An 18,422-nucleotide genomic window follows, 5' to 3' on the forward strand; every position below is an offset into this window, starting at 1 on the left:
TTCGGTCCTTTACAAAATGATGCCTTTTTAATAACGTTCAACTTTTGCTTTCAAAAAGCTGTTTTCATGTCTTGATATTTGTCAGTATTTCAAGTTGTGAGAACAGAATGGGTTGGTGAGGGAAACTGGGCTCTGAGTCACTGGGGAGGAGCTTCATTTTGAGTCATGACTGGGACACTTACAAATAATCAAATAAAATGCACTGGGCACAAACCTACAATGTCAATATGGCACTCCCCATATTTTCCAGGGGCCACTTGCTATTTCCTCCTACCCCCACCTTTCTCATAATCACAGTTGGCCTTTTTTTTTTTTTAAGACTTTATTTATTTATTTATTTATTTGAGAGAGAGAGAGAATCTGAAACAGACTCCACGCTGAGTGCAGAGTCCGACAGGGGGCTCGATCCCCCGACCATGAGATCATGACCTGAGCTGAAACCAAGAGTCCGACTGAGCCACCCAGGTGCCCCTACAGTAGGACTTCTTGAGGTGATACGTTTGATGAGAAGCAGAATGTCCCTTTGGTAGTCCCTGGCACTGAGTTCCTAAGGGCTGGCCAGTCTCTGATGGTAACAACCACCTGGACCGCCCGGGTCCTACCTTCCCAACCCCACCTCCCCCTTCTCCAAGACCTCCACCGTGACAGACGGGGCAGCATTCCATTCCAATTCCCCTTCACTCTCTCGCCAAAACTCTCAAGTCTGCGCAGGCCTCATCACTCTATCAGAGTCCGCACAACCTGGGACTTCCAGGCCAAAAACATCGACAGTTAAAGTCAGGCCTCATATGATTTACTGCAGTTTCTTAACCTATGCGGCCGCCCCTGAAGGGGCTGCCCTGCGCCGCCGCGTCCACGCCTCGCTAATACGACACACGAGGCGCCCGGAAGTGGCGGTCGGGCTCCTACGTCACTGGCTGCGCCCAGTTGGCGGTTGCCGTATAGTTGCTGGGAGGAGGCGGGAGGTGGAGCCGCTGGGGCTAAGATCATGCCAGACAGCGAGAGGTATTCTGGGCAGCAGAGGCCGCTAGGCTTGGGATGAAAGAAGCAGGGCAGATGCAAAATCTGGAGAGCGCGGGGGCCGGGCGGTCAGTCAGCACCCAGACTGGCAGCATGACTGGTGAGTGCCTCGGACCCTGCCGCTGCCATCCCAGCCTTTCGCTCTGCCTTGAGCCTCTGCCTCCATGTAACTCCGCTTTCCCTGCCTATCCCTCTTCGCCCGCGCTTCTGCCCCGGGATGTGTCATTCCCGCCCTAGGCGCGTTCTCGCCTCGGTCACCAGGAACCCTTGGCCTGGCAACACCTGCTTTTGAAGTCGCGCTCATTCCCTCTTACCCCCACCCCCACGCCCCCGCCCTCTACTTTTCCTCCCAGGACCTAGAGCTGGGATCTCAGGTATTGAGCCTGAAAATTCCGTGCTTTTGACTCGATTTCCGAATTAACCACACACGACGCTTTCCTGTATTTCAACTGCCTTCCCCGCGAAGGTCACCGCACTGCCCTTCTTGCAACACCACAATTTAAAGAAAAGCTTGCTTCACGATAACATCAGACGCAAGGACTTTTCATAACTTCCTTTGGATTATTCCCATAGTTAAATTTATCAGTTGTACCATGTTTTTTTCCTTGTCACGTGATGGCTGGAGAAAGGGCCCAACTTTGAAAAGTGCCAGAGGAGGTCACCGAAAGTGAGGTTGTAGCCAGGCTCCTGCCCTTTGATTCTTTTGTCCTCTTATCCTTTTTCTCTGCCTCCTACTAAAGCAGCTGAGTTCAGACTGCAGCACCCAAATGGCATTGAGGATGAGTTCTTATTTTCATCATTAGTAAAAATTTTAAAGTGTCTACCCTCTCTTTTGTAGGTCAAATACCAAGGCTTTCTAAAGTCAACCTTTTCACTCTGCTCAGTCTCTGGATGGAGCTCTTCCCAGCAGTAAAAGCCCAAAGACAAAAATCTCAGGTATATTTTGTTTCCTTAGTTTTTCCCACTTAGTCGTGGTTTAAATTTGGTTTTTCCAGTTTCTGTCACACTTAAAAGCAAACTCAAAAACCTTAAAATTTGCAAAATACTTACGTGGTTTAGTGTGATATTTATAACTCCTAGCTGTAATAGCTCATCTTTCTAATCTAAAAATAGAGTTGTTACTTTCTCAGACTTTGCCATGTTTATCAGGTATTAATGGTATTTATATGTTGGTTTGGACAATTAGATTGCATAATTCATCACCCAGTTGCATACTATTGATGTTTCATGTGAGTAGTTTTTCCCTTCTCCCACTGAACTGTAAATTACGGGAAGATGGAGATCATGTCTTATTTTACCTTATTTTTATTACTGTGTCTTATTTTACCATGTCTTATTTATACCCCTTTAGCATCTACTCTTGGAATAGGTAATCTGTGAATGCTAATTGGTTTCTTGTTCCATGTAAATAGTCTCTTTTTTGGATCTAAAAGAGGTGATCAAAACAGGTTAGGAATATATAGAAAGAATAATCATGAAAACCTACATCTTTACTTTCTCCAACCCTTGGGCAGCAAGGTGCTTACCTTCTCATCTTTTTCCTCCATGCTTGGAGTGGCATGGTGTTAGGTTCTCAACCAGTTGGTTTGGTAGATTAGTAAGTTTAGAATGTTTTAGGGGGCCAAGGCCATATAGGGAGAATAGTATTCAGTTGTTTAAGCATTTAAGACATTTTTTGAAAAAGGGAAAGGGGGAAGAATTACCCATGGCTTTTCACCATTCTAACAACATCACTTTTAACATTTTGGTACTTCCCTTCAGTCTTTTTTTAAGCACATGCTTGTTTTTCTCTTACAAAATTGCACTTGTATTCTGCATATGCTTATGGAAGTTTCCAACTTGCCGATAATTGTGCTGAAAGATTGCTTCACATTTTCCACAAAATGACTTTTTGTAAATCCTTAAACACAATTGTACTCTTATGAGGTCATTCATAACCATTCTTTCTTTTTTTTCTTCTTGGCGTCTTTGTTACGGTGGATAAGGTTGTGTGCTTGGCATTGGAGATACGAAAAGAAAGATTTGGTTTTTATTTTCTAAATGGAGACAAAAGTTAGGTATTTAAACAAGATGCAATAAGCAGAGATGCTACCAAGACTGAAGACTGCAAACCAGGCTCTGCATGGGGAAGTGAGGGAAGGATGCACAGGGCAGGCTCCGTTTGCACTGAGACATGAAGAATGAGTAGATATTTACCAAGCGAAGGGACTCCATATGGAAAAGATTGAAGGAGTGAGAGAACTTGTGGTCCTCATGGGGGAGGGTGAAGTTGGGTGAAGGGAAGAGACTGAAGATGAGCTTGGAAAGGTATACAGGAATCAGAAAATAAAAAATATTGTATGCCTTGCAAGAGAGTCTAGATTTTATAAGTAGGGACTACACTGACGAATTTTAACAGGGAATTAAGGAATTAACTTTTTAATAATTAGAACTTTATCTTTTTAAAGCACTTATAGGTTCACAGCAAAATTTCCGGGAAAGTACACAGATTTCCTATATACTCCCTGCTCCCCCCTACATGAATAGCCTCCACCATTAACCACATCCTCTCCAGAGTGGTACATTTGCTACCGTTGATGAACCTACATTGACACATCATGATCGCCCAAAGACTATAGTTTACATTATAGTTCAGTCTTGGTACTGTACATCCTGTGTACCTCAAAGGTATAATGACATGTATCCATCATTATGGTATCATACAGAATATTTTCATTGCCCTAAAAATTCTCTGTGATTCACCTATTTATTTTTCCCCCACCACCCCCAACCATGGCAACCACTGATTTTTTTTTTAACTGTCTCCATAATTTTGCCTTTCCCCAGAACATCATATAGTTGGAATCATACAGTAGTATGTAGCCTTTTAGGGTTGGTTTCTCTCACTTAGCAATATACATTTAAGGTTCTTCCATGTCCTTTCATGGCTTGATCACTCACTTCTTTTCAGTGCTGAGTAAGATCCCTTGCCTGGATATACCACACATAATTTATCCATTCACCTGCTGAAGGATATCTTGGTTGCTTCCAAATTATTGCAATTATGAATGAAGCTGCTATAAATATCTGTATGCAGATTTTTGTGTGGACGTGAGTTTTCAACTCCTTTGGGTAAATACCAAGGAGCATGATTGCTGGATTGTATGATGAAGAGTATATTTCGTTTTGCCAGAAACTACCAAACTGTCTGTACCATTTTGCATTCCCACCAGCAATGAATGGAGTTCCTGTTGCTTCACACCGTCTCCAGTATTTGGTGTTGTCAGTGTTCTGGATTTGGAGCTTTCTTATAGGCATGTAGTGGTAGCTCGTTTTAATTTGCATTTCTCTCATGACATGTGATGTGCAGCGTTTTTTCATATGCTAATTTGTCAACCATATATCTTCTTTGGTGAGGTTTCTGTTAAGCTCTTTGGCCCATATTTTAGTCAGGTTATTTTCTTATTGTTAGGTTTTAAGAGTTCTTTGTATATTTTGGATAACAGTCTTATATCAGATGTGTCTTTGCAAACATTTTCTCCCAGTCTGTTGCTTGTCTTCTCATTCTCTTGACAGTGTCTTACACAGAGGAGAAATTTTCAATTTTAATAAAGTCCAGTTTATCACTGATTTCTTTCATGGATCGTTCCTTTGTGTATCTAAAATGCCATCGCCATACCCAGTGTTATCTAGGTTTTCTCCTATGCAATTTTTTGTGGAGTTTTTTAGTTTCACGTTTTACATTTGGGTCTATGATCCATTTTGAGTTGATTTTTGTGAAGGGTGTAAAGTCTTTGTATATAGAGAATTCACTTTTCCTGATAAAATGATATCTCTTGGAGTAGTTTTCTTCTCCAACTACTATGTGAAATATTTAATAAATAGTAAAACATTATTTAAAATGGTTTGCATTTTTACGCCCTATTAATCACTCCCTCAACCCTCGCCCTGGCTCCATATATTATTAATGGCTTTGAGAAAGTCTTCATTTCCTTCATGATTTTGAAGTCTTTTATTCTTTCTGCCTCTTAGTAACTTAATATTATTTTATGAAAGTGGAAGACTTTCAAACTGTTTGGGTTTTTTGGTTTGTTTTTGTTTTTTTTGCAGATAAAATTGTCTTGAAGAGACAGATTAGAAGCAAATGCTTAGAAATTTAAGACTTTTATTTTTTTAGAAGATTTTATTTATTTATTAGAGAGAGAGTATACTTGCATGTGACAGTGGGGGGCGGTGCATAGGGAGAGGGAGAGAGAGAATCTCAAGCAGACTCCCCACTGAGCATGGAGCGGTCACATGGCTCTACACAGGGTGTATGTGAGGCTCGATCTCACCTGATATCATGATCCTGAGATCATGACCTGAGCTGAAATCAAGAGTCAGTTGCTTAACTGACTGAGCCACCCAGGTACCCCGAGATTTAAGACTTTTTAAAAGCACATTTAAAAAGCTGGGCTTCTTAGAGATTGAGTACTAATTTTGAAGACACTTTTTTTTTTTAATATGAAGATTTGATCTCATTTTAATTCACATATATATACACACACTTATATATTTAGATATTTATATATGTGTGTGTGTATATATGTGTGTGTGTGTGTATATATATATCAAGAATAAATCCTCTGCTGAAATTAACTTCTTTTTCAACAGGGATGTGTATTAAATTAAATAAATTCAGTATTAATTACACATTATGTTCACAGGGTTGAGTAAGATCTTTCTCCTTTTAAGAGAAGAAAAATGTTCTTTAAGCTAAAATACTAAGTTTGTTTCACTTAAATTATTTATTCTGCTTTTGCTATACAAAGTAAGTCATAGAAACTTTAAAGATGCATTTTGACATGTAATTATATTGGAAATACTGCCTTTGACACTTTACCAACCTTTTGTCTTCTTAAAACATTTTTATTTGTTACCAAACTAATGTATGTCTATTATTTATAAAATGGACTGAAGAAAAAATTTTTTTTCACAATTTCACTATCTAGTGACTACTGACATTGTTGTACTGTTTCTCAATCTTTCCTCTCTCTCTCTGTCTCTCTTTGAGTTATTTGAGATCATTTACTTCTGGATCTAGCCTTTTTCACTTAACATAGGAAAATGCTTATGCTGTAATATTATTATACACATTGGACAGCAACTTAGTCTAATGGTTTAAGATTAGTCAGTGGTTTTGGAGTTAGCCTGCCTGGGTTCAAATCTGGACTCCACCTCTTACTGTTGTGTAATCTTGAGTAAGTGACTTTCCCTCTCTCAACTTCCTCATCCATAGAATGGAATGTTACTGGTACATACTACAGGAGGCTTTTATGAAAAGTGGATGAGTTAGTATTTGTAAAGCTCTCAGATAGTGCCTGGCACAAACTATGTACTATATGTGTTTGTTATTATCATTTTAATGTTGGCGTAACAGTCCATTGTATTGATGTACCATGTGTATTCCCTTAGCACTGGACATTTAGATTGTCATTCATTTTACCAGCCTCAGTGTATTTTATTTTATTTTATTTTTTAAGATTTTATTTATTCACTTGAGACACCGAGATACAGAGAGAGAGAGAGAGAGCATGAGCAGGGAGAGAGGCAGAGGGAGAGGGAGAAGCAGGCTCCCCGCTGAGCCAGGAGCCTGATGTGGGGCTCGATCCCAGGACCCTGGGATCATGACCTGAGCCGAAGGCAGATGCTTAACCACCTGAGCCACCCAGGCGCCCCCTCAGTGTATTTTAACTTACAACCACTTCTAAATATGACTGATATCTGAGATTTTCTGTGTTGTCAAATATTTACACTGTATGGATGCTCTTTGAAGATTGTTCAGCAAAGTTTACATTAAGTATAAAATCCAAGCATTTTTAAGAATCCAGCCCAAAACTAGATAAATGAGTGGGAGAGAAACTGTTTATGAGACTTGGGAAAAGCACAGTTAACTAAAAGTTTCAGAAGTTGGCACTACTAAAAATAGCCATCATTTTAAAATAATCTCTCCTATTGGTTCATAGTTTTTAGTTAGGTTAAACATATCAAAATTGCCTGAATGGTACTGTAGTATAAGAATTAGAGTAAGTGTATTGTTGCCTCGTTTTTTACACATCATGTACTGTCCCTCTCTCCCAATTCTTCCCACTGTGTACTCACTGTACTTTTCCAGAACAGTAACAGGGTAGCATAATGGTTAAGACGATGGACTTGGGGCTCAGGTCCTGGCTTTCCCATTGACTAGCTATGCAGTTATTTGATCTCTCTCAACCACAGTGTCTTCATGTCTAAAATGGAAACGATAGGGGCTACTTTGTAAAGTTCTGAGGATTAAATGAGATAGTTTCGAGCCTGGTGCTTGGGAAACACTGTTAGGTACTTTATTATTATCACTCATACCATCCTCACCACCACTACTACCATCTCATTCCCGCCATTCCACTACCAGCATCATCACTTCTTCCACTTCCTGTTCTGCTGGAATAGAAATGTGATTCCCAGGACATGGCTTTTCTTGTAAACTTTTTGGAGGTTATTCCTTTTCTAGCATCCAGCATTTGTTTCATAAGACTGAGAGTTCAACATTCACCAAGTTTACCATTCCCACTTAGAAACTTTCTCCAATTTATTACGTATCCCACCTACCTTGGGGCTCCCAGAAGCCTGCTGTATCATTCTGTCTTAATTATCTGCTCACTTCATAGTCATTTTCCTGTGTCATAAGCTCGATAAGGGCTGCATCCTGAGCAACTAGGTCTCTGGCTGGCACATGGCAAGCATTCAGTAAATATTTGTGGAATTAATAAATGAAGGAATCTTGCCCTGGCTCAAAACTTTCTACTTCAAGTTTTACTTTTAGAAGAGACTCGTGGACTTCCATGCGTTAGTGTCCTCTTCTGTAACAAATTACCATGAAGTCGGTGGCTTAAAGCACATATTATATGTAGTTATTGTCCTACAGTTCTGGAGGTCAGAACCCTGAAATGGGTCTCACTGGACTAAACTCAGAGGCTCAGGGCAGATTCCATTTCCTCGCCTTTTGCAGTTTCTCGAGGCTGCCCACTTGCCTTGGACAAGGCTCTTCCTCCATCTTTGGAGCCAGCAGTGGCAGACTGAGTCTCATGCTGCATCACGCTGGCACTGATTTGCCTCTCTCACTTATAAGGACCTTTGTAATTACATTGGGTCCATCTCAAGGTCAGATGATTAGCAGCCTTAATTCCATCTACGATCTTGCCACAGTAACATAGTAACGTAACAGTCGCCAGGGGGTGGGACAGGCAAGTCTTTGGGGGACCACTATTCTGCCTACCACAATCCACATCTACAGATAGTTCCTTATCTTCCCAATTCCAGTTAATTTACCCCTACCCCCCTTTAGCCCTTTTTAGCTATGGCCACACTCTGGACTGCTCCTTAAAACTGCCCAACTCCAAAATCTTAAACTACAGAATTTTATTTTCTGACCAAAACTTTCAGTCCTTCTGTATTTTGCAAAAGTATGTAGGGGCCTGATTGTAAAGGCCTTATGTACTAGGTTAAGTAGTCTGAACTTGAACCTGAACAAAGCGTGAAGTCAATGCAGATTTTCATCAGGAAAAAAAAAAAATGAATGATCCAAAACCAAGAAAACCAGCCTTCAAATAGGAAATATTGAGTTAATTCTATGTTTTGTGCACTAATCTTTTTTTCCCCTTAATCCGCTTTTAATTAGGAAAAGGAAGAGGGAAAACATGGACCCTTAGGAGATAATGAAGAGATGGCCAGGATATCTACTGACAAAAAACAGGTGAATTTTTATGACTTTTAAGAAGACGTGTTTGTAATAACAAAGCAAAAACAATGGTATAAAGTAGACTAAAAGTCCTTCTTATACTCAAGTTTCCCATTTCCACTTACAAGGCAGGTTCTTATATACCCTTCATATCCTTCTAAAAGTTTTCAGTGCATTTACACGACTATACATGTCTCTCCTCTAAAAAACAAAACAAACCCAGATTATTTTATAATATGCTCCCACATCTTTTTTTTTTAATTTTCAAAGTTAACTCTTGATACATTTCCATATTAGTTTGCATAAATGTGTTGAGAAACACTCTTGCACAGTTCTCTCATACTCCAGCACATCTTGCTGGTTTAAAGAATGCAAGGCCCTAACTGTTCTTTACCTAGGCCATTTCTCAGAGTTGTGTTTGCAGCAAACAACCTTGAGGGTTGAGCTAATGTCTTCCTCTGGGACAGAAAGGAGGTTTGCTTACTGTCTATGATAAAACAGCAATCCCCAGGCTTGGTGTTCCTTTCCTATAACACAACCCACTTCCTGTCCACGAATCCATCTGGGCCATCTGCACGACACCCGTGGGACTTGTGGGCAAGGGAAACATCACAAACATGGTGCTCATACTGCTTGCTGGGCTGTGAATGATCAAGTAGTCTCTGAGCCCAGAGGTTCATGTGTTCTGTCAGCATCAATGGAACCATAGCAGGCTAATTTACTAGCTTGTAAGAAGGGTAAAATCAAACCCAGGCCCGATAAGATGAACTTTGTTCTTTTTACTATTGCACAGTATTTCCTTGTTATTTCAATCTTTTGAGTTTTCCAGAGAGATTCTGATTTATTGGGTGTCTAATGGAGACAAAACACGTATATTTTGAAAAAAGTTACCTTCGTGATTCTGATGTGCATTCCTGGAGATCTCTTGATAAGTTCTGAGAGTGAGTCTCTAAAATGCCCAACAAGAATATAGAAATAATTTGTCTCCAAATATTTAGATGTTTTTCATTTTAAGAAAGGCGAAGGCAAAAAAATAGTGACTCACCACTTAATATACTAATTTGTTTACCAAAACGCAGACTGTCCTCTTTTGCTTACATTTTACTGTAAATCCCTGTGACTAAGATAATACAGAGGGCTTTCCAAGATGTTAGTGAAGTGAAGCAGTCAGGATCCAGAACAGTGATTCACTAAAAAGTTTTAGTCTCCTGGGAGTTGCAGTCAGTGGAAGTGCAAAATGGAATGCAACTTAGGCTTTTATTTGCTTTGTTTTGTTTTAAGTTTGGGATGGAAAAATCTTTGTCTCAAACTTGACATTTTGGCCTTAGCTAAAAACAAATGAAAGATAAAAGATATTTTCTGAGGTGAAGAGGACTCTAGACAAAAAAGTGATAAATTAAACTTAGCCTAAAAGGTTGTTCGTTTTTTGTTGTTGTTTGTTTTGTCTCTGCACCTATGCTGAGGGGCAAGGGAGGGATAAAAGATTGTTCTAATAATAAATCGAGTACTTTTCCCGCTTATTAGGAATAGTTTTGGGTCTTGAGAGGTTTTTTTAGGAATAGTTTTTGTTTTTTTAAGATTTTATTTATTTATTTGACAGAGAGAGGGCACAGCAGGGGAAGCTGCAGAGGGAGAGAGAGAAGCAGACTCCCCCAAGTGGGGAGTCCAAGGTGGGACTCGATCCCAGGACCCCCGGGATCATGACCTCAGCCAAAGACAGATGCTTAACCCACTGAGCCACCAGGTGCCCTAGGAATAGTTTTTTTTGCATGGAACATTTTATTTTTTTAAAGTAATGTCTGTACCCAACGTGGGGCTTGAATCCACAACCCCAAGATCAAGAGTTGCATGCTCCACCAAATGAGCCAGCCAGGTGCCCCACAACTGGTTCATTTTAATAAAGTGAGCTCTAGCATGCTGGGATCTCTTGATAAGGCATGATCAGTTCTTTTCCAAAGTTATAATTTAAAAAGAAAAACTCACTGGAACTATTCAGAAGTAGATACTAACATATACTTTGTATTTGGGGAACATAAAACTCTTAAGAAATTTTGGGATGGGAAGGGGAAAGGGCTTATAAATTCACGGTAAATTTAAAGCTTGTTTTAAAAGCCAATATAGATCTTTCATGTTTTAGATATATTTTTGGAAGTATAGTTTGTAAAGGAAAGATTTTTTGTATTCCTTTTAAATGTCCTTCTAGTTTAGGAAATGGTTGGTTAACTCAGAAAAGGAATTCTATAAAATTTTCTCTATTCTTTCTTTTTAGGCATTTTACAAAATACCATTCTCCATATTTGCAGACATTTATACTCGTAACTGAAACTGAATTAGTTAATAAAGTTCTGGTCTGATCTTTAAAATAATTTCAAGATGTGTCCTATTGGGGATAACTATAGAATAAAATCCCTTTGAAAGGGAGTAGGGAATAACAGGTACCCTGTGCTCAGCCCAAGTTCCCCACATGCTGTAACAATGAGTCCAAAACCCAAAGATTGGGTTTACATTCCTTACCTCAGAGCCCTTTCCTGTGAAAACGGCATAGACTACGTTGTGCCTTACATAGAACTGATTTTTAACTTAGTCTATTTTATCTGATATTAATATTGTCACACCAACTTTTTCGATTAGTATCTGTGTAAGTTAGGACACTTTAGGTTTAAAGTAACACCTCTTTAGAATCCCAGCCCGCCCCCGGTCTCCAGGGCTTAGAAGCACAGTCAGCCCAGTCCCCTACCTGTGGGTGGGATACTGCTGAGGTAGCTCAGGCTTACTGCTCTGGCTTTGAGTTCTCTTCATTTTTAATACCTGAGCAGGTATCTTCTTTTGAGCTTCACTATGCATTTAAAACTTTTTTTTTTTTTTTTGTAAATCTATGTATTTGTGGGAGGTGGGACCTACCCACATTAGTCTAGACTGCCATAGTGCGAAAAATTGGGAGAGCCAGTTTTTAGAAAGAAGTTGAGAATTATCTTTTAGTCAGTATTTAAAATATTTTAAGATTTAAGATGACCTCTGCTTTAGTTCTGCCTTTAACCATTTGTGGGGGTCTTTCAGAAGGTCACATGATCTCTTTGGGCTTCACTTATCCATGTGTAAAACCACAGGGTTTTCTACCTTTTTCATTATACCACGTAGAAGCTTAATACTAAATAGTTACAGACTGGATGCTGTAAGAAACAAGTCAAATCAACTTGGTTCTCGCCCTTTCCTAGGTTAAAGTGTATTTATTTTTCAGTCAGACATATTAATGGATAATTAAATGCTTCACTGTTCAGTTAAGAATGCCTAGATTTAGAAAATTTCTGGTATAAAGCCAACATTAAATTTTCAGAAAAGTTTTTGGACTTAATGAGAAATGTGCTTTTGTTCAAACTATGTTCAGATAAAGAACTAAATAAAAATTCTCATTTTATTAATAAATCAAATATAATCTATGATTAATCATTAGATATGTAAAAAAAATTAACTGAGTAAATTTAAAGATCTGATTGCATTATTCAACGATTCATGAATCAGGCAGCATCCCTCTGAATCACTGCAAAAAAGGGAGACTTCTACAGGCAGAAGGGGTGGGAAAAGGAAGTGTCTAGCAAAAAGTGGATTGTTTCAGACAAGGTTACCTTCCTCTGTGGGACTGCAGGAGTTTATCAGGTGGGTTGCCTCACTAGCTGACTAGGAAATTCTAGTCTGACTGGTTAAGATTATATTCCTGGGAGAGGCCAAAACCTCAGTTAGGTTAGGCATTAAGTCTCAGTCCTATGATGTGGGCTTAACATGAGTGACTCCATATGGGGCCCGTTGTCAGTTGCTCGGACCCCCTACGCCTGAGAGATGTGATCAAAACTTAAGGCATTAGCCCCACCCCTGGCTGTTGCTCTGAAAATTCTTACAGTTTTGCTGATCCTCTGTGGTGGTATTCACAGGTCATGAGTTTTGTTTTTGTTTTTGGTGTTTTTTTCTTGAATCTTTGTGGTATTCACAGACCGTGACTTCAGGTTCACATTTTTAAAGCCAGTCATTCTCTTCATTCCTTTTCTGATGTTCCAGTCTTAGGGAGATGATTTGTTCGGTGGTTAGTGGCTGCGAACACACTTTTCAAGCTGTATTTGAGAGAATACAGCATGCCGGAGAGACCACTGGATTATTACAAGCAGGGTAATCCCCAATATCTAGACTGCGTTTGGAGCTGTGGTCCCAACACCCAAACCAATCAAAATTAAATAAGTTAAAGGAAGACCCCGCTGAAGGAGTCACTTTCTTTCTTTTTTTTTTTTTTTTAAAGATTTTATTTATTTATTTGACAGAGAGAGACACAGCGAGAGAGGGAGTGGGAGAGGGAGAGCAGGCTTCCCACGGAGCAGGGAGCCCGATATGGGGCTCGATCTCAGGACCCTGGGATCATGACCTGAGCCGAAGGCAGACGCTTAATGTCTGAGCCACCCAGGCGCCCTGAAGGAGTCACTTTCTTGAGCCAAGTTGCTCGTTCAGTGGTTTTATAGCTGAGTTTCAACTTTCCCACAAGCGTTAATCCATGTGCAGCAAGTGGTGCTGGTCACGGCACAGACACCTCCTTGTTCAGCCAAAAAATAATCAAGGGCCATCCTGTTACCAAGAACAACTTTGGTTAGAGGGTCTAAGGATTTTGTTGGGCAGCTGTTTTATTTTAAGCAGCAGATTCTGTAGTATTTTAAAGAGTTAAGGAGAGTTTCCTGATCATAGCCTCATTCATACTCACTCCAGGGGAAGGGAGCTAATTTTCTGAGTCTGTGGCCCAGAACTGGAAAGGTGACAGCCATGGAAGCTAGTACAGTTTCAGAGTCTGTAGACTGTACATGCAGTTTTTATTCTGGTTACTCTTGCTTCATGTCCCTCTCTTTGTGCAGAGCTTGGATGCAAGTTTCCCTGGGTTTGGGGTTAATGAGACAGGGTTTGTTCCAGAGAAACTGAGGCATTGGAAATCAGGGAGAAGTTTGTGATAGGCAGACTGCAGAATCACCGGCATCAAGACAAGTCCAACAGTCATTTGGAAGTTGGATTTAACCCCTTTGTAATGGCCTCAGATACCACTATCTTTCAAGGCCAGAGCAAGGCAAAATGTGGACCAAATCATAAAGACCTTCATGCTGTAAGAATTAGGAAAAAGGATGGTCAGAGAGGGAAGAAGGAATGGAAAGAAATGTTCTTGATCCCACATCTTGGGAGAGAAAGCAGTATACCTCAATGTTGGCTCCTCTTCCTAGTGAATTTGATTTTGAGGCCTCCAGCTTTGTCAAAAATATTGAAAGTTTTTAAAACACTTGGTCATCGCTTCTCGGCCTTTTGGCTAAGATCAAGTGTAAAACACTTGGTCAAATAGGATCATGGGTCACTGTGAAACAATACTTAGTTATCTACTTTAACCGTAGTGACAAAGACTTCAAAGGCAAATACAGAAAGTTAAATCGTTGTAAAAAAAAATTAGCTCTTTTAATAGTGAAGAATCCGGTTTTTTAAGTAATCAAAGACCTGATGAAGGCAACATGAAACACATAAGATTATTTTGAGAAGACACAAAATCTTTGTTTTATGAGCAGATTATTTAAAAGGTAAAGAAAAACCTTTTACCATCTCTTATCAAGAACAGACCAGTAGTCCAAGAAAACTTTATCCTTTTAACAGAGAGAAAACTAAATTTTAATTTTGTGCCAGCTTACTTTTGATATTAAAATACATTCATTTAAAAAAACCCTTAATTTAATTTATTTTAATCTTAGCCAGCTTGATCACACACAGTATTCCTTTCCAAAGACTCCTTTTCCACAAATCTTCTACAACCCTTTTAGTAACCCTTCAGATTTTGTCCTATGTCTTTCCTCTTTCCCATTCTGAAATAACCAGTCTCACTTTAGGACAAAATTACTTTCTTTTTCCTCAACAAAAAAATGCATTCCTAATTCCTAATGCCTTCTTTTACTGAAATACACATCCTACTCTCCTTGCATATGGAGGTTTTTTTTTTTTAGTAGCTTTAATTAAATATATTACAATGTGTAACCCTTAAAAACCTTAATTTCTAATAAAAATAAAGAAGTAAGCATTGTGAATTATCTTTTACATTAGCTTTCTGTGACTTGGCAAATTTATAAATACTTCTCATAATTTCTAGAAATATATGCCTTCTCATAGTAAATTTTTCAGGGTAGCACAAAACATGTTTAATAACAAACCCTAAAATTTTTAGCTCCTCTGTAAAAGGAAGCCAAAAAGTAGATAAACCTATGTTCAGTAATTACTGTTTCAGTCTTTTATGTTATTGGAAATAATCTAGATATTCAGTGACTATCCATCATTTAATTTAACTTAGCAAAACTTTAAGGTTTCAGGTTCCCAATAAGATTTGGGGAAATTGTTTAAAAAGTTTGCCTAAAAACTTTTATCTCACATTTATTTAGTTCACTTATTTTGAACAATTATATTTAGATTGCTTATGAAATTTCATCATTCCAAGTTATTTTTCTACCTGTCAGATTTTGTGACAGAGATAACATGAACTTTTTTGACTAGTAAAGCCAGGTAGAATAAAATTGTATGACTGCATTACATTCAGTGTTGATAACTCTAAAGGCATGTCTATTTTAATTAAACCAACAAGCTTAAATTAGGCTTAATACTGAATATTTTTCCAGATTATGTGAACCTGAAACGCATTTGGGTTAGTTTCTATTATATTTTGGAGAATTTTATGAATAATCCATTTAAGTGCTTAATTTTCTTTAAGCCAATTAAATGGAACTTTTTTACAAATTAATTTTGGCAGTACTATCCAGAGGTAGAAAATACCACACATCTACAACACATTTACATAGATGCACATAAACATATAGGGAGATGCAAACGGAGACCTTAGAGCTTTCATTTGAAGATTTTAGCCATGAAAAGAAATCAATTAATAAAAATAAAAATAAAATTTTAGCCATGAGACAGGTATGATAATGCAAAACTCACTGGTTTATAAAAGAACAGTTGGAATAAGTTAAATTTACCTGTTCAGGCGGTTAAGGCTTTTTCTATAATATTTGTGGAGAAGACATTTAAGATTTGTATTTGTCGGGCGCCTGGGTGGCTCAGTTGGTTACGCGACTGCCTTCGGCTCAGGTCATGATCCTGGAGTCCCTGGATCGAGTCCCACATCGGGCTCCCTGCTCGGCAGGGAGTCTGCTTCTCCCTCTGACCCTCCCCCCTCTCATGTGCTCTCTCTCATTCTCTCTCAAATAAATAAATAAAATCTTTAAAAAAAAAAAAAGATTTGTATTTGTCCTTGACAAGCATTTTATGAAAGCTGTGAACTAAATTTTGGGCAAGGGAGCTTCTGTAGCAGTTTGTATTCATGAAAAGCACCCCCCACCCCAACCCTGCCACACACAGTTTTTTTTCTTCAGTCTTAGGAATTGGGTATGGTTTAGATTAGAGTTCCAGGGGAAGACCTGGTAAAACATGTACATCTCAAAGGCACAGGGAAAGAACATTAAGTTCCTGCAAAACTACTTATAAGCCTTTTGAGATAAATATGGGAGGTTTGGGGATTGGTAAAAAGAATAGGTGGACCTTGAATTGTTTCTAGAGCTGCATTTCTGGTTTTGCAAAGATCTGTAAGAGAAGAACAGTTGCTTTTAATTTCTCAAGGAATTGGATTGTAACTTAAATGACACCATAGGTTGGTCCCCCCATCTAACCACATTATCTTCAATTTGCTTTTTTATATTAAGGAAAATATTTCCAACTAAGATGGAAATCAAAAGACTTCTGTGTTCTGGATTTAGAGCTACTTATCGTTATAATGTTTTAGTAAATCCTTCCACAAAAGTGTGAGAAGGTTTTTTTCTTTCCGTCTAGGTTCATAGTTTTTATTTTAGCTTAGGGGAGAATGCCTAGGAAAAACTCCGATCAGGCTTTAATATCAGCTTTTAATCTGGCCTTCTGACCACAGACAAGCTACTTAAAAAAAATCGTTTTAAATATCGTGTCAATTCTCAGCTGAGACAAACAGTAAATATTCCTGGCAATATTAAATAACTCCTTGGACTTAAAGGCATCCCCAAAGAGGGTTCAAAAGATTTTTTCTCTCTCTCTGTCTCTACCAGTTACTGTAGACAGAGATCCAGAGAGCTGACTCTGATAAGAGTTCTCTCCCTTAGCCAGCTTCAGCCAGTTTTTCCTAGGATCCCATCTGCAGACTCCTAGTGAGGTGTAAAATAGGGTATAGCTTTGGTATCTACCAAAAGTTGGCAAGGATTTCCATTCATTTTAATTTTAGTTTCCCTTGGCCGTTTAAGGGACTAAGGTAGCAATTTACCTGACACTCCCTCGGAGCCCTGTCAGCCCTCCTTCAAGGCTAGATATGGGGTGTCTATAAGGCCCCTAACTTGGTGGACTTTTGTTTGTGGTCTTGTAGTCTCCTCAGAGTGGAAAGAAAATTCAGACAGAGGATTACTAGAATGAATACTTAATTAAAGGAGGATAGAGGGTAATGGTAGGAGTTACCTCAGTTTTATAGTCCTGTTTTATGTGCCTCTTGTGTCTTTAATTTTTCATGAGTGATTTGCAACAAATCTTTCAATGAAGGTATTTTGGAATTTTGAAGCCTTTTGGAGGCTTCTATATGCCAGTTAAAACAGGTATATACCATTCTGTTTGTTTGACTTGGGAACCCTTGCTTTTTTTTTTTTTTTTTTTTAAGATTTTATTTATTTATCTGACAGAGTGAGAGAGCACAAGCAGGAGGAGTGGCAGGCAGAGGGGAGAGGGAGAAGCAGGCTCCCCGCTCCCTGGGACTCCAAGATCATGACCTGAGCTGAAGGCAGTCGCTTAACCAACTGAGCCACCCAGGCACCCTGGGGACCCTTGCTTTTTGAATGATCTTATCTAACTGGACCATTCCTCCTAATGTCCATTGCATTCTAGGCTGTTATTTACTTGAGGGCTTATAGCAGTTTGGTAGGGCCCTAGCCAGAAAGGGAGTTTAACCCATATTTTCTATCCAGCCGTAGCTAGTGGTAAAGGAGGTGCAACCCACATTTCTGTCTGGCCATATTTTGGGGCCCCCAGCCTGATGATTGTTACCAAGGCAACTTCTGAGGACACAAAAAGGCTTATTAGTAAGATTTTGTCATTTTGTAGATATTTATAGCTCCCAGGATTATAATTTTTAGACTTACGTAAGTATGCCAGAAGGTGGTATGTTTTGGAATTTAAAGATATCTCTCTCTCTCTCTCTTTTTTTTAAAGATTTTATTTATTTATGAGAGAGAGAGCAGAGGGAGAGGGACAAGCAGACTACACACTCAGCGTGGAGCCCGATGCAGGGCTCGATCTCACGACCCTGAGATCATGACCTGAGCTGAAACCAAGACTTGGATGCTTAACCAACTGAGTCACGCCCCTCTTTTTTTTTTTTTTTTTTTTTTTTAAGCCAAGTAGGTGTCTCAGAGCCAAACTAATACCCAAGAGGGACATGCTGCTGGGTTGGGGTTGGGAGTTGTGTGGTGTTTTACCCTGTACCTAGTTGCATCAAAATTTTCTTGAGGTTGGTGGGTGTCCTAGTGTCAATCTAACCCATTCTATGACCAACTTATCCTAACACAGGAGTTAGGTGGTGATCGCTGTAATAGCTTTTAAGTGCTCAACC

At 39.1% G+C, this 18,422-nt stretch overlaps 1 protein-coding gene across 1 annotated transcript in view; it reads left to right on the forward strand.

Moving 5' to 3' along the window:
• The first annotated feature begins 928 nt into the window (after positions 1-928).
• The window catches only part of CDADC1 (cytidine and dCMP deaminase domain containing 1), a 42,040-nt gene continuing 24,546 nt past the window's right edge, over positions 929-18,422 (forward strand). The window contains exons 1-3 of the mRNA XM_035003415.1: positions 929-1,120; positions 1,859-1,956; positions 8,696-8,770. Coding sequence (XP_034859306.1) covers positions 1,039-1,120; positions 1,859-1,956; positions 8,696-8,770 — 255 coding nt within the window. The 5' untranslated portion in view covers positions 929-1,038. The remainder of the gene's footprint in view (positions 1,121-1,858; positions 1,957-8,695; positions 8,771-18,422) is intronic.

The sequence above is a fragment of the Mirounga leonina genome, unplaced genomic scaffold, assembly GCF_011800145.1.
Source record: "Mirounga leonina isolate KUSES-001 unplaced genomic scaffold, KU_Mleo_1.0 Mir_127, whole genome shotgun sequence".
In the NCBI taxonomy this organism is placed as follows: Eukaryota; Metazoa; Chordata; class Mammalia; order Carnivora; family Phocidae; genus Mirounga; species Mirounga leonina.